This window comes from Trichoplusia ni, chromosome 10 (genome assembly GCF_003590095.1).
Source record: "Trichoplusia ni isolate ovarian cell line Hi5 chromosome 10, tn1, whole genome shotgun sequence".
Lineage (NCBI taxonomy): Eukaryota > Metazoa > Arthropoda > Insecta > Lepidoptera > Noctuidae > Trichoplusia > Trichoplusia ni.
In genome coordinates, this window is record NC_039487.1 from 3,200,999 (window position 1) to 3,218,347 (window position 17,349).

General features: G+C 34.7%; 3 protein-coding genes across 3 annotated transcripts; 1 reads left to right on the forward strand and 2 right to left on the reverse strand.

Annotated features, from left to right (window-relative positions):
- Positions 1-15: 15 nt before the first annotated feature.
- LOC113498356 (protein sarah) lies at positions 16-4,041 on the reverse strand. Its single transcript, XM_026878352.1, has one exon. The coding sequence runs from the start codon at positions 3,852-3,854 to the stop codon at positions 3,186-3,188; it is 669 nt and encodes a 222-aa protein (XP_026734153.1). The 5' UTR covers positions 3,855-4,041; the 3' UTR covers positions 16-3,185.
- A 347-nt stretch (positions 4,042-4,388) lies between these two features.
- LOC113498124 (histone deacetylase complex subunit SAP18) lies at positions 4,389-5,401 on the forward strand. Its single transcript, XM_026878061.1, has 2 exons — positions 4,389-4,612; positions 4,793-5,401. The coding sequence occupies exons 1-2, from the start codon at positions 4,544-4,546 to the stop codon at positions 5,195-5,197; spliced, it is 474 nt and encodes a 157-aa protein (XP_026733862.1). The 5' UTR covers positions 4,389-4,543; the 3' UTR covers positions 5,198-5,401.
- Positions 5,402-5,406: 5 nt separating this feature from the next.
- On the reverse strand, positions 5,407-12,915 carry LOC113498123 (extensin). The gene is made up of 2 exons (XM_026878060.1): positions 12,733-12,915; positions 5,407-6,650 (listed from the first exon to the last, which is right to left on the reverse strand). The coding sequence occupies exons 1-2, from the start codon at positions 12,745-12,747 to the stop codon at positions 5,586-5,588; spliced, it is 1,080 nt and encodes a 359-aa protein (XP_026733861.1). The 5' UTR covers positions 12,748-12,915; the 3' UTR covers positions 5,407-5,585.
- Between the last annotated feature and the right edge of the window lie 4,434 nt (positions 12,916-17,349).

Genomic DNA, 17,349 nt, shown 5'->3' on the forward strand with positions numbered 1-17,349 from the left:
ATTAAAAGACCGATGTAAAACTCAATATAATTTTATATTTACACCAAAACAATAATGAAATCACAGTGAGATTAAAAACATCAATAGTTGATACATCGATGCATGAACAATGAACATATAGAAGATAAGCAGTAAACATTAATGATCGACGAGTGGGCAAAAACCCTTTTACATTGAACTGTACAAGGAGAGGTACACATAGAACATTAAAAGAGTACTTACTAGATGAGACACAGAGATGGTGCCAGATTATTAAGTACAAAGAGACAAAATCCCACAACGATAACATTATTATACTGTAAAATTCTCTTTGGTCGGCTTGCTTTTATCAAATCTGGTTGAAACAAAGACTACACAAATTGTTTTGCATTCGACACTAAGTGCGCCATACAATTTAGCCAATTATAAATATCGTTTTAGATTGCACAGCTGATTCTTTTAACGTGAAGTAATCGTAGTCCTGAATGAGTTTGTCTAAAATGACTTCTTCATATTGATGCGGTAATTATCTCGTGAGCCGTTGTCTTTATTTCGTGGAACACTAAAACTAAAGCTAAAAGCATACTTGGAATGATCAACGGCCCATACTTCACGATTTAAGAATCAGCTATAAAACCAATATAACATGGACTTCACTAGATAGCTGCTAAAGTTTAATTTAACGTCGTCGGTAGTTCAACAAATGTATAACAAATATTTAACAAAAAATATCATCTTCACAGAGATAACGAATCTGTATATAAATTGGTCATTCCGTTACTTTTCGTCACAAATTTGAATAACAACAATATTAATTTCAATTTTCAGAAAATAAGTTAAGAGATTTAATACATTGTTAATTATAACACAGCCAGATAACATTGTTCACGGTTTACAACGTAGATGTGACAAAAAATATAGAGATTATACGAATTTTATACGCATAGGGCATATGGAGAAAGGCGATTTTCGACACTAAAGAGAGAGAGTTATAAAAGTAAGAATAAATTATATTCAGCACTTATCACAACAACGTAATGATAGTAGAAGCAATAAACCAAGATAAAAAAAGATACTTTTGGAATCAGATCAAGAAAATTAACTATTGTTAATGATTAAGTACTTTCAGAGTAATGACAAGTAGATAGACAATGGACAAGTCCAAGTTCCAACACTAGGTTCGGTAAGTTTTTGATTTGGCCGGCCCAGGAACTGTTTCGTAACACATTGGCCAAACAGGAATACACATAACATATCGAAAATAAGTATTTTGTTCAACGCTTCAATATCAAACAGATACCCTTATTTATATCCTTAGTCAAAATGAGATAATTCGCAACGCTGACGATGAATTAACTTCACGTCTTTTTTATTAGTTTAATCTACATTTTGCTGCTACTTCTAATTGCCTTACCTAAACTTAGGTAAGTACGTAAAACTAGAAAATGCGTTAGATGGTTCATTTAAATTCTTCTCTAATATCATGTGGCCTTTGCAAATAGTGCCTGTGCAGTGCCAATTTACCATTTCTTTTTAAATAAATAGATCTAAAAATAACAAAGGAACTTTACGATTGCATCTTTAGCGATACAACATCCCAAAAGCTTGCCAAGTCTCTATACTTGTAAAATGTTTATAAAAACTACAACAATATTAATTCTATTAATAGGTACATATTTTGAAAAAGGTAATTTGTTTTTCTAAAATTATTGATTATTTGAATGATTCAATGCTTTAGCAATTAATTGTAAATTTGAATAAACTTGTTTATTATAACTTTGTTTGTCTTTAATATTTTTTTCGATTACGATCAAGGCGACGATAAATTAATTAGTGAAGATATGTTATCAATACGTTCACATGACGGAACATTTTTATTTGAAGAAGTTCTTAACATGATCTGACTGGTACAGACTTGTAAATTGTCTAGTTTTTAACGATTTGACTAAGTCGGCCTTTTAGACTTGAGAATAACCGTAATATTAGCTTATGCTGAAATAGTGAAGGTTTAACTAGACTTAGTTATAAACTTGATTTAAGAAAGAATGTTAAGTTACCAATTCTGTGTAGTCCATGAAGATAGGTTAGAGGTGCAATAACGCAAAATTATGTAGTAGGTACTGCCAAGCTTGCAAACTTGCAAAACAAATTATGTAATTTGCAAATTTATAATAATATAACTTATATCCACTGAGTTTGATTAACCATTTTGAATTTAGAACTCTTTTTTGCATTGAACCATCCAAATATTTCCTTAGGCAAATGTACCCACCCTTGAATGACAAATTTAACATTTATTTAGATATATTATCACAAAATTCTAACACTATTAATTTTTATAAATACAACTTTAGTAAATTTGAAGCCAAGGTAAGAGATAAAGTTTAAAAAATATAACTAAAATTTAAGGTAAGTAACAATACAGTTAGTAATGAACTACATTAACTCATGAATGAGTTAAGCATGAATCAATTCTACAATCAAAGGTGCTTAAATGTAAGCAGATGAGATCTCATGGTATTTGTCTTGAGAAAACAAAGCAACCAGGTGGCTCTAATAGAAAATTATACTAACAATTTTGAAATCAAGAAACCTTTAAGGGAGATTCCATAGACTTACTTTTTAAGAATACAGGAACAAGTGTGTCCAGACTATTGAAAAGATGAAATGAATGAGTGAATCAATATTGAAATACAACATAATTCTTTGAGCAACCTTACATTAATGGGGTTAATATTTGGAAGGCTTGCTTTTCTGATATGTTTTCAACAATTGTCAGTAAATACTTCTCATTTTGTAAACTGTATATAACATAATAATCATTTCTTGTTTGTTGTCACCACCATCAGAACTATTATTTCAATTATCTGTAATGACAATGATTTGTGTAACTAAATTGTTAATAAGCAATTTTAGTATTCAATAATCTTAATAAAAACTTTGATAAAACATAGCACCAATTTAATTATGTGTAATTTCTGTTAAATAAATATCCATTTCAACAAGCAAAACTACTATTAGTCTAACATTGTTAACAAACAAAAGCTCATTTCACTAGAGCTTTAATTTTGTAGCCAACACTTTAAGACGGGTGTCATGCCTTTGGCTTGACGTGTCATAAAAATTGACACGCAATTGAATAAAAAGCATTCATGTTTACTACTCTAATTCATAAAGTCACTAGATTCATTCAAAAGGCATCTGTATCAATAATCTGGACAACGAGTATGAGGTATCTTTGCTACAATAGGAGTTTGCTCAGATGTCATAGCAGTATGCACAATAATAGCAGGCTGTGTAGGTGTTGGTGCATGAAGTTCATGGCTCTCTCCTGGTGCCAGACTTGCCAGTGCTGCCAATAGGTCATGATTAACTAAAGGTTCATTTTCTTCACGTGGTTCCCAGCCCACTGGAGGACTGGATGGAGGTGAGATCAGAAACTGCTTGACGGGAGCTGGAGGTCTCAGATTCTTAAACGAAACAGGCGTCACCGGCTGCGCAAAGTAACAGTTGATGCTCGAGTTATGAAATTGATACTGATGCAGTTGCACGCGAGCATTTGCTGCTGCCAGGGGACTGTCGTAGTTCACTCGCAAACGTTTAAAACTGCGGAGCCATTGAAATGTTATATTATCTGAAAAGGTTCGGAATAAATCTTCCATTCCTTTCTTTAGTTTCTCATCACCGAACACGTCACTGTGTATGTTGGTGACGATCACGGACTTTGGCAGGTCGTCGAAACCATCGACTTCATCCTGCACATCACTCTCTTGCTCTAAATTTGCAATGTTAGGGTGAACGTTTGGCATTCCATCTTCTGGATTGATATAAACGTCGTCCTCTTGAAATGAGTCTTCGTCCTCCTTGTGAGACATTATAGACAAAGCTAACTACGAAACCAAACACGCACTTAAGATATTTTTGACGACTAATAACAGTTATTGATTCAGAGAGAGCATAATATCAACAATTATCGTACGCATGTACGGAATATTTTTATTTTTTAGTTTATCGATTAGTGCGACTACTCCACTGTCAAAGTAAATGTCATTGTGACAGGAGCCTATTCTAAAATTTTACTTACAATAATGTTACAGTAAGAAAAAAGTTACTAAAATGATATCAACGACTTTGACGACCATTTTCCTTTTAAAGGACCTTTGAAACAAAAATAAATTAATCGGTTAAGCTAATAATATGAAATAATGAGTATTAAAACCTCAGTTACAATTTTAATCCTGTCCTCACTTGTAAAATTTTCTGTATTAGAAAACTGAAAGTAACATTTTTATATTGCACAAATAAAACTACAAAAATATTCTTCTCGTCAGTTTTCATTAATTCCGTCCTTTGTCATAGACTAAAAACTAAAAGATAGAGATTGCATTGCAGAATGTAACATCAAAACTAGAGACTATAGACAAATCGGAATTAACATGTTTATTTGTCAAAGTAATAATTTGTTTTCGATTTAAATTTCGATTATATTTGACTGTATATAGGAATCTTTATTTGACTAAAAATATTATAGGTGATAACTCTGTTTTAAGTGATTATTATAAAAATGGCTGGACTAGAGTCCATGGTTGTCGAAGAGGTTAAGCCTGCAGAGAAGCCGGTCGATAGAGAAAAGGTAGGCTTCGACTTTGAGCTTATTGCTACTAAAATAACATCCCATTTCTAGCTTTAACTTTTCAAGACATAAATTGAGCTAATTAATTTAAACCGATAAATTAGTTTGTATTATGAGTGTATCATAGTTTTAAACTCTGCAATGTTGTCTTCTCTATCATGTGCATCTGTCACGTTACAGACTTGCCCATTATTACTTCGCGTCTTCTGTTCAACTGGACGTCACAATTCGCCAGGAGATTATGCAAGAGGAAATGTTCCTCAGAATGAACTTCAAATATACACATGGATGGATGCTACTCTTAGAGAGCTGACTGGACTCGTGAAGGAAGTAAATCCGGACACCAGACGTAAGGGCACATATTTTGACTTTGCAATTGTCTACCCTGATATGCGGTCACCCACATACCGCATGAGAGAGATTGGTGTCACTTGCTCTGGGCAGCGTGGAGGAGATGATAACAAGACATTAGGCCAAGTAAAGTTCCAGATTGGGAACTATCTGGACATATCAATAACACCACCAAACAGAATGCCTCCTCCAATGAGACGTCCACAGCCTTACATGAATAATCGTCAATACTGAGTGTAATTTGTAAGATTTAAGTAAGTTTAATATTAAATAAAACTTAAATGACTCTAAAGTGTTTATATCTAAGTATGAAGATTTAAAATAGGTGATTAAATAGTTTGTGTGTTGTCAACAACTAAACCTCAGAATTTGGTAAATGGATCTATGCATTTTGTACACATTTTATTGAAAGGTAACATAAAACAGTGGAAATGAAAATAATGTTTTTATTTAAAAATATTCTCATTTATTTCCTTCTCTCATTTATTTTCAAGGCACAAGTGAAACCACCCGAAGTCTATGAAATGTTATGACAAAGATAACACTCACATGACAAGACAACTAAAATGTCCTTATATTTAGATTTTCCTAAAATAAATATATTTTAATGTAATCTTATATACTAATGATTTACAGGTGATCTGAATGGCCTCTTGGATTTCTTGCCCATATTAGCGAGATCAATTGTAATGCCATTAGGTAAAACAGCCTTATTTTCCTGATAGTCTACGAAACCTTTCTCATTTTGCTCTTCCTTGGCCTTGTCACAAGGAATTCCAGTTTCGTAGTTGTATTCACGTTTTAGTCCATCAGGATCAACGTAACCATATTTGCCTCGGGTGACGCAATCAACTCCGATCGTTTCCTCCTTGAATGATCCGTCGTCATTTTCAAATCCCCAGGTGATACTGCCGTCTTCGTTCTCATCTCTGTATTTACGGATGATTTGTGCTACTGGTTTCTTTTCTCTCTGGCTTGACTGCGTGTATTTTTGTTGAGGTGCTTTAACCGGTGCGCGGTTTATGGGTTCCTGTGGTCGTGAATACTGTCTTACAGGCTGAATGGGTGCCTCGTCGTCTTCAGTGAATGGTTTAGGCTCAGGCCTGAACGAGGGCCTCTGTGGTCTGCTTGAAAGAGGTTGTAGCCTCGCTGGCTGAGGTTTGTTGATGGGTTCGTTTCTGATTGGGTTGAAGGCTTGGGGAGCCAACAGCGGTCTGTACTGTGTCGGTTTGATTGGTTCAAGTGGCTGTCGAATGGTCGATGGTGTTGACTGTGGGTAAGGAGAAGGGTTATATACAATTGGAGGTTTGGGCTGAGAGGTGGTCGTAATGTCATAGAAATCATTTTGAGGTTCTTGTGTGGAGAAGATAATGTTGGGTGAAAAAGCTGTTGGTGTGTTAATTTCTAATTCGTCTTCCGGCTCTTCCGTGACCGGCTTCGCGGGCTCATCAAGGGATTGAAGGTTTGGCCGTGGTGAAGCATCTACAGATTTGAAGGATGGCCTAGCTAGACCCGGCCTGCGGATCCTGGTGGGTCCGCCGGGCACCGGAGCAGCCTGCAGGCGACCCTGTCTGAATCCCCCTTGTCTTGGCAGACCTACTGGAATCGCTCCAGGAATTTGTAGTCGTGGTGGCGCTGGTGAGTCATTATATTGAGCGTATGCTGTGATGACACACAGCGTTAATATCTGAAAAAAAAAAAAAAAAATACAATTATTATTTGATTTAATAATGAGACGCGTTTCGTGAATAGATACATCTTACAATAGGATCAATTTATTATTACGAAAAGACTAATTTCGATAGTTTGGAAGTCAATTATTAAATAACAGTACCTATCGCGCTTTCAAAGTATGGCCCTCCTAGTAAATACCTCTTTAATCTGACATACTTTCCAGTCTTGTGAGCCTCGTTCTATATCTTCCAAACTAATTAGTTATGCGGTTTAAATAACACCTGCATAAATCTTAATATAGATGCAATCACCTATGACGAAGCTTTAAACTTATCCTATTGTGTGGTATACAGAGATACTTATCTACTTGTAATGATTACGTTGCGAAACAACAATTTCTAAACGAACCTACTTGGATACGGACCCGTAATCTTACTACTAGCTCTTATGCTTTGGAATGTAGCGGAAAAGAGATGCCAATACTTTTAGTGTAAAGTGTTTTCTTGCTCCTACGGTGGTAAGTCTTGCTTTAATTGTTCGTTGCTTAGCACAGGCACAGTACGTTCATATAAATAATCTTTAGATTCGTTCTACACTTTCAATTATGTTCAGTTACGTTGAATTCAATTATCTCGCGACGGTAGTTTCAATTTGGAAAATATCCTGTTGTTTATCGTGCTTAAGGTAATTACAAGAAGTATTTCTGTTGATAACTACTTATGCAAAATGCATGTTAATGTTTCGTTAATTGGCGGAATGTAACTCTCAAGTTTTCACCCACTATTGACAAGGATACTTTACATGGAATTACTTAATCCTTTGACCCCAACGCTAAGTATTGACGTCGGTTTCTACAGTTCTTTAGTTGACATGATAATTTTGAACTGACATTAGAGCCCCGAAAATACGTATTCGCAAAACGGGGTGGAGAGAAACAGAGTTATTATTAAAATTTGGAAGTTTAACAAGACAAAATATAAAGATAATACGAAAATTCTCAAGCATTTCATAAAGTAATTGTGTTTAACCATTTTTGTGTAAGAATATATTCATGCAACCCTTTTCTTATAATGATATACATATTTTCCCTTTTAACCATTTGAAATTATTTTCTTATCCAAGGAAAAATAGCTTTTACCTTTTAAGTCCCTAACTACTTCTTGACTTCATGTTCCTATGAACTGTATGTAGGTGCTACTCCAAAAGTCCAAATCATTAGATGATGTTTAGCAAAGTTTAGGTATATATTGTTGTAATATATGGTAAGTCGATATACCTAGCCATCATAAGCGATGACTAAGTGACCGTAAACACTATGATTGTTCCGAATCAAATCGGATCAACTACTGATGATTAAGTTTATGAAATTATTAAATCAGATGCAAGCGGGAAAATATATGTTTTGAAAAGGTGATGATTCTGATAGGTGTTTCGAGTATATAGAACTGCTAACTTAGATTACTTAGATTTTTAAAACCGGCTTTAGTTGTAGTTATTACATAAGTCACTAAACATAAATAAGTTTCAATGTAATTTAATGTAACCTTTAACTACTTTTGTAAATTTATAAAAGCAATTAAAATAAATTAAGTTTATTGCTCAAACATTTTATTGGCCATTTATTTGACATATCAGGTGACTGTTTTATATATTTATGTAGGTCAATCATCTACAATCATAACGTTATTGTGAAATTGTCGGCAGTAAGTACGAGACCGAGGTAGTTTGGCATATTGAGACAGTAACTCGTTGTGTCTTGTGAATTGTCGCAACATGCAAATGACTGGGCAAGTGGGCCCACACTCCACTTTCATAAATCGATGTATGTAATGCAATAAAATACCTTCAAAAATATTTTCATTGTTACTATCGTGTTGGTGTGATAAGTACATTGAACTTAGTTTCGAGTTCGGTTTCGTATGTGATGATTGAAATACGTTGCGTGTTTATGATATGCATGAATAAGAAGCATATAGAGTGGAGATAAACGGCATTTTTAAAAGTCAATATAATTTAAGCATTCGAAACGTTTCTAAACATGATAAAAGTGTAGTAAGACCTTAAAAGTACACGTTAAGAAAGTGAAATTGCCATTTATTGGAATAAAATCTACAATATTTCCCACATCCGGAGATTCAGACAATTCTATCGTCAAAAACGAAAAGGTAAACTGCAGGTGGTAACGACTTCCGATTTTAATCGACCATATTTCGATTTGAACCCAACACGGAAGGGTACGCAATTGACACTGCAGACAGCAATCATAGCGCTAATGACTCGACAACTCGGATATACGATTCTGCTTAATGAAATCGCATTACCTAAGTACTTATATGTCTTTAGAAAATAAGGAAACTCTTGATTGTTTGCGGCCGTGAAAGTTCGGCTCATTGTGGGATCTAGACGTGTACTGTGCTGTATTTGTGATGATTTGAAAGATATGGGTGCGGCAAAAACCATTTCTATAGCTTTGAGACACATTATCCGTCACATTTCTCAATCCTCTCATGATGTGTTTTGTTTATGTCGTTAAATATGAACAAAATGTGCACTCAGAAGTTAATGAGACTCATACAATCAAGCTATTTATAAAGTTCATGAATATTTAAGACCAAGCCATGATAAAAATCGGTGTCAAGTCGTATATAGTAATATTAAGCACTGTTTTGGCATGCAATATTTGCCTTTATAAATGCACATTGGATTCAAGTTTATTTACATAAGGGTTACGTATTCTAGTGTCATAGGTAGTTAATGACCTTTAGTTAACTCATGCGTTTAAGTGAAGATTTATTTAAACAAAAGACGATGTGGTTAAAATGTATTGATATTTGCAATGACGCCCAAAAGACAATAGCTTCGCTCAATCCGCAAATTAGCAATTTCTGATGTTATTCAAAGTTGCCTTTACGGAAAAGACTAAAACAAAAGAAACACAACAAACATTAGAAGCAACAAAATGTTTGTTGCTTCTATACGGATGCAACCACTAACCACTATTTAAGTACAAATTTTGTACTATCAATAAATTGTAGACTGCATTGCTCTACATTTCCGCCTCGAAATATGCGGCACGGTCCTTATACTTATAACTCATTAAAACATAATTGAGATTTAATTTAAGCTCAGCTTAGGGCGGGAGCAGACAGATCTGAAAGTGGTAAGGACGCCCGGCGTGGCACGCTTCCGCAAGTCAAGGTGACTGTGGAATGGCATGCCTCACTATACATAGTAGAGGGAAAGAGACGTTGCTCTACCTTGGCTAGTGCGCTGACTCGCTCCCACAACTGAAATAGTACTACTACTTGAAAGGTAGCCGCCAATTACTTTGTACATTAAATATCTTTTGTTGTTGCGTTATCTAATAAATGTCAGGTTGCTTCAGACAAATCTTATAAAATGTTATTGAGATGAGTATTGTTATGCCGCTAGTTGGTGAAATTGATTTGAACGTCAATGGATTGGATTCTATCGAAATCTGATTGTCTCAGCGAGTCGGTGTTGTTTGTCGTAAATTATATGATAATGTTATGTATGAATGTTGGTTATCTTATCACGAGATCGAAATACGTTAGATATTTAGACTTCTTTACACTGAATGCCTAGCACGCTATACATGCCAAAACGGTACGTACTTTCTTATAAGGAAATCATAAATAAATGATTTATCTAGGTGGTCATTTATTAGTGTAAAATAAATAATCTAAAACATAACTCTTATCTTGCATTTATAATTATTTATATTTTTTCCAAACAAAAATAAATTATTGTTAAAGGTGCAACTCGTTGATGTCTTTTGTTAGAGGCAAAAACAAAATTAGTGTATCCACTGAAACGGTCAAGATTATATTCTTTATTGAATAATAACTTGATAAGAACGTCTAATTAGCTTCGCATGTCTATATCATCATATAAGTTGGTGCATCGTAACCGTCACGCACGGTGGGCGACAATTAAACTGCCGCGTAAGCAGAGCCTGCCGCTTAAATACTTCCATAAACAACTATTATATAAATTAACGATTATATTTCTTCAATAAAGTAAAAAATATTAATGTACTATGAATGAATACACTTTGTAGTGAAGTGTATGAATACACTTTTCACTGTAGTTAACATGAGAATATGTATGTACACATTTTACGAAAGTTTGCAGCTAGTCAACAAAAATGCAAGTTCATTAAAATTACGATTTAAAATATTTCGAGACCGCATTTAAAGAGTTACAATTATGCACTGCTGATTAAGCACTTAACAAGTCAAGTTATCTAATTGGTCTATTTTTTTTTTCGAATAATAAAGCTTTTATAAATACTTTGTCTATAGACTTGATCGATAGTATAAAAAGCTAAAGTATCAATGTGTGTGTACTACTGTACTCATTTATTTAACTATCATCCAATAAATCGCTATTTCAGAAACTAATTCGTAAATATAATTTCGATTGATATGTAACTTAACTTGTCTTTAAACTGCACAAATGACTTAGTTTAAAAGAAAATATTGCATTCAGTTGAAAAACATAAGCATTCAAATATAAGCCGTAATTTATAAATGTATAAAAATATCTTTTTGTTTAGCTACATCACTCCATAATGTGGCATGTACTCGTATGCAGGTACTAGATGTATGGACAAAATGCAAGGTGTTTACACCATTGTTAGCTATTTAGTAAGTGTGTCTCGTGGTCACCACGCTTGGTAAGCACAAGGCACGTACGTGTGACATAAAGAGACAATCGCTGAAACACTGACTATGTACGAATGTACCTGCAAGTATAACGAGGTATGTGCACATCAGGATTACCGAAACTCGATGTCTGAAACAAATGACGAATCGCACAAAGAGTCCGAACTTGCCATAGCGCAATAATCATTTAACCATTGCGGCGCACAATTAGTTATACATGTCATATACTGTATGTTTGCTTAAAAAAGAAAACGTGACTAATCTGAAATACTCGTTCACGTAAGTAATTTTTGACTCGAGAAATGTCATTGATCGATGTCAACGTATAATTGAACTTTTCAAGCCTTGCTCTACTCACTAACCCTGGAAGTTATTACATGACGGCAATGATGTGTGACACCGGTTTTCACAGAATGCAAGGATTTCTCGATCGTTTTCTCATGGAATCGTAAATCGATTTCAGAATCAAGATTTATTACACTTTTACTTCGTAACACCGGTGTCTCGAGTGAGTTTTCAAACTGGACTTTTTGCAGTGAATGGCTACAATTTAATATCACTGTTGAAACATAACAAGTTATGCGTATCGAAGTCCGTATCTACGCCTAGAAGCCGAGCCTGTTAATAGCAGTGGGCCAGTGTGGTAACGTAACCAGCAAGGCATTTGTCCGTAAGTTGCGTGCTTTACGTAATTCAGCCGTTAACATGACAACGACTAACTTGCCAAATTATGTGTTAGTACTGAACAATTAGTTACGCCTTGTGAATTAATAAGGGCGGCACTTTTATTGGTATGTTGTAAAGGTAATAGAGTAATAGCCAGTGGAGTGTGGCTGCGCTGTGATCTGTCAGATCACGATCGCCGTCAAGGTTGCCGCGAAATCGATACATACTTCGAATGCCGGCTGTATGATCGACCTGAATTCTATACAGATATTAATTTACTTGTATTATTCATTGAATGCAACCAAGAACTTGTTGTGACTAGATATACAAACAAGTGGTTAGATAATGAAATCATTTGTATATTTAGTCCGGTTACTTTCACAAAGTAGTGTCCTTACAGTATCTATATGGGCACGGTTACTTATAGTTCACTTTTTGTGATTCATTGTCCATTCAAGGTAAATTTTATTTAAGAAAAGTAAAATTAAATTGAGTGTTAATATAATTGAACAAATATTAAGAACATATCTTTTTAAATTAGAATGATTTAATAATATTTAGAATAATCTAGTAAAAAATCTATACCTATATTCCGAGACTAAAATAATTATATTAAAAAAATATAGTAACATTATTCAATAGTTCACAGAAGACTTTTTTTGCAAAAATACTTAATTAATGAAATAGTTATGATGTTAATGATGTAACTGCCCTTGGCGAGGGCATGGCACTGAGACTCACCAGCAATGCACGCATGATGTCCTGCGCGAGATTCACGTCACTATCACGCAGCGAACAACCAACAAATAAAGGAAACGCCTCCCGCGCAAGCTATATGAGGTCGCCCACTCTCGCCCTGCGCCCGACGCGACCACCATACCTTATTGCAAGGTGACCAACTGTGAACGCATACCCGAACCACACGCATCTAATCAAATGCACCACTATACAATTTGGCTGACTTGTCGCGAAGTTACCGCTAAACGATCTAATTATTGAAAAATCTATTGTTACCATTGTTTGTATTCATAACGCGAATTGTAACATTATTTTTATTTAAATTAAATTTGAACTGTATAATTTTATTTTAATATGATTTTAACAGTTCTTACACCTGCGTCTGCCCTATAGTTCATGCGAACCGGATCGGAACTGTGCCACTAGTGCTATTCAATGGAGCAAATGTATTAGGTAAGCATCTATACACAATATGTGTCTTGTATTATTTACATAGGTACCTTCATAGAGTATTACATTATGGAGTCTACAATTGAACAGAATCACCTCTTAAAGCTCTCTTAACGAAGTGGATATCCATGGATATTGTGTACGTAGCTCTTATTTTTAATTTCTGAGATGCACAGACCATACTGAAAATATGTCAGGAATATGATGGATGTTGCCAAAAATAACTTTGCCTAAAGGAAGGTTATTCAAAGTTCATGATTTTTCAAACAGAAAAAGCTTTAAAAAAGAAAACAAACTTGGTTTTGACTGTCCTTAAAGAAATAGTACATAAGGCAGAATAAAATACTATGCTTAAGTATTAGCAGACAATGTGATGTACTCGTACAACCCGCTCTAGATATTGCAGTATATTACATGTAGGTTAGTGAGTCGTTGCAAAATATAAAAATAATTAACTAATATAGTATATTCATTTGTGTATAGAAACGACCTAAGAATCAAGCTTGCTATTGGTTTTACGAAGTAGAACTGGCAAAAGGATTGGCTGACATCAACTCAGCTTAAATGTCGATCAGTTCATTTATGAATATGATTATGTATAATTACAAAATTAACGTATGCATGCCTTAAATCGTAACAGCGGGCCTGTTGCCTCAGATGCAATTCACAGTCTAGTGTTACGTTACAATCTCGACCTTAAAAAAAGTTCATGCTTAATGAAATACTCATTTAGCATTTAGAATTACTATACGTGTAGAATGATAGCTTAGGTCAGAGAACATATCAGATTACCACAGCAGCTCCTTTTGTCCAATCATATCTCTACAATCGCTATCTTTTATAGAAAACCTTCAAATAAATGATAATAACAATTTGTTTTAACTCAAGTGATTTATACTGTCGTTTTCATACAGTCGGGCATTTTCTATCATGAATTTTCAACGACTTGCTTAATAGGACAGAAGATAGAGTTCTATATAATTGTATGAATCGCACCTTAGTTAGTAATATATTTAGATTTTTTCATATTTATTAGTCGTGATTTTCTACTGATGCAATAACCGGATTAATATTCACAAGGTTTCAGGTTCAATATTATTTTTATGTAACCTGCTATTATAAAACACTAAACGTCTTAAATAAAAGAGTCAGGAAGTTGTTTATTAGGTCCGTTTTTATTACGATTTCAATTATAATGAAAACTATAAGCTGTGAGTAGATATGTGTGATTTCTAGTTAATAACCTTAACCCTTATTTCGAGAGTTTTAAGTTGCAGGCTCTATGTCCTGCAGTGCGGCCTGCGATAGTCTGAGTTAATTGAGGTTGATATAATTTGTTCTGGAAAGTATAAGTATCGTTATACCCCAATAAAACACACAGGGTTAATGCCCACACGTCTACCACCACGTCTTAAAACAAATACTATTGCAGTTTCGGAAACGTGACAGCGTACTACACGGCGTCTTTCTTCCACAACTGCAATACTATTCGTTTAAGAGTTCGTACTAGACTCTCTGTTGTTAACTTACACACCCAATGTTAACCTCTTTAACAGATCAGCCTCGTCACTTGTAAAGCTATTGTACTTTTCGTAAGACGTAACATAATCTAATTGCTACAAACGGAGATTTATATCAGGTGTGGCAACACCGTGATGTACTTTTAATGTTTAGTGGTTTAATGACATTGTGCTATGTTCCAATTAAATGTAACTGCGCAATGTGACAGCTAAATTTAGATTCAATATAGATATAAGACCTCCATATATGTGTTTATGAGACCAAATGCTTGATGCGTAGGGATACAAATTAAAAAGGCCGATTACTGAAAAAAAAAACCGTTTTTGGTTTAAAAATCACTTTTCTTACAGTTAATCTGACGCCGGGATATTCTTTTTAAGTAAGCGAAAAAGATAATTCAAGAGCCACCTACCTGTACTACTAGGCTCTTTAACAATGATAAAAGTAAATTATTATAATATTTTATCATAGTAAATTATTTTATGCTGCATCTATCAGTTTAAAATACCAATCAACTAAAAAAAATACACAGTAAAGACCATCTTAACGTTAATTTTCTTTTCAAACATCCTTGAAGTGAGTTAAAGTTGAAATGCTTTAAAGTTAGGATGAGTGTGGTCATATTATGTGTCGGTATGTTGCAGGATAATGCATTTGGGGTGTTACATCAATGTTTCGCCGGCACGTCGTAGTCGAGTCACGCATCGCACAGGAAAGTGTAAAGCCAGCATCACAACAAACGAGTGAGAGTTGGTGTGGCCATAATAGTTCATTCCCCGCGCGCTACACATTACAAACTCGATTTAATTTTCCGATGGTGGAAATTGGAGTGGCGAGAGGAAAGTGGTCGCGTTTAGTAAAGGTGTTATTCTACTTATCAAATACAATGATTACTTTACTTACGTTTGTTGGTTCTTAATCATCAATTTAGAACAGTTAATTGATGGTAAGAATGTCTTGTTGAATGTTTTTTGAGTTAAAATAACGATTCCCGCTCTGAGGAATTTAATAATTCTGTCGCAGGGAAGTTTCATAAACATTCAAGTGGCAGCGGGGCTTCCCTTTTGTTAATTTGTAGTTTAGTAAAATGATATAATGATCAGTCAGTATCTGTAGATGTATATAGGGATATGTTTGACTTGTACGGAATGTCACTCATCATAACATTTTCGTATTAAAGCTATTAAACTAGTGTTATTCTACTGAATAGCAAGAGGATAGATGAAAAATAGTCCATATGATGTGAATTTGCCAATTGTTTGCTAATCTTGTTCTGGTTTTATTTTGTCGATTTCTATACTTTCTTCAGTAATCGGTATTCTTGTCGTGTTTACCACTGTCACACATTTTATTGTATGTAATGACGATGTAAGGAAATATTACATAATACTGTGTGGATTCAATACACATAATGTATCGGACATAACATAATAATAGCAAATTGCAAACTGTAATGTCATAAGAAGACTATTTACTATATTGAATTCTTGTTGGTTTTACAGATTTTATCAATTTATAATTATAATACATCATTAAACTGAGTTTATTGTGTTTCGTTTTCTAATGGTGTTTACAAATACTGCTGAGTTCGGTTATTATAAAAACTAATATTCACCAAAAATATGTCGTTTATTGCTCGAAGCACTGCTCTACAAAGTTATTCATTACCTAACTTGTTAAAATCTCTGTTGTTATCTAGTCCAGTTTGAACATCGCCTACCAGCATTCTAGACTATTGTCTACAGCTGAACTGCTTAGCTGCATATCTATTGCTTGCTTAGTTTACTGGCATAGTTTCACTGGTGGCTCCCAGTACTAGTGACTGATTTACCCATCGCGGTATGGGTACGTCGCCGAGGCCCGTTATCCGTCCTGTATCGCCTTTTTCAATGGCTTTCTGATTCGACACGTATTCTACTACCTCCACAATAGGACCTGTCGGCGTCGCACTGGGTTGTATTCATATCAGCTAAATATGCATCTGGGTTAGTGTACAACAGGTGAACGACCAGAGAAATTAACTATGACCCCGCAGGTATTTCGATGTTACGCAGGATAGACGATGGTTTACTGCAATAACAATTTTCTAAAACGATCAATTGTTTTGCAACGTCTTTATTGTTTGCCTTGAATGTTTAACGAAATCAAAAGTTTAACATTAATGATTTTGAATACAATAGATAGATAGCATCTTCGTCGAATACCTATGACTCAGTTATCGATTGTATTAGCACCTTACTCTTTGCGAACTATGTACATCAATGTCAGTAAGTAACTGGTTCTTGATATGCTAAAGCGTCTATTTGTTGTAAGTTATGAGCAGGACGTTAAAATCCGTCTTAAATATGTCCACTTGTCTGTATGCACAGCGTTTGTCACGCCGGTCACGTTTGCATGACGCCTGCGCGGCACGTCACCGTTACCGGCGTGTTGTAATGGCCACCAAGGGACCGTCCTAGACGCAGGAGTCAATGTCCCGACTAATAATACACTGCAGTCCACCTGTCAATTTGTGTGTGCGACCACACGAAGCTACGGTGACCACACTCAAAGAAGCAATTCTTCAATATCACGGTTGCCTCACTAATACAATACTTATGTAATAAGCGACTTCATCAAATCCATCACCGCCAAATAAAAGCTATTGGG

Coding starts and splice junctions, on each gene's coding strand:
- LOC113498356 (XM_026878352.1), bottom strand. CDS start 3,854: ATGTCTCACAAGGAGGACGAAGACTCATTTCAAGAGGACGACGTTTAT.
- LOC113498124 (XM_026878061.1), top strand. CDS start 4,544: ATGGCTGGACTAGAGTCCATGGTTGTCGAAGAGGTTAAGCCTGCAGAG. Junction 4,613..4,792: donor AGCCGGTCGATAGAGAAAAG/GTAGGCTTCGAC, acceptor GTCACGTTACAG/ACTTGCCCATTATTACTTCG.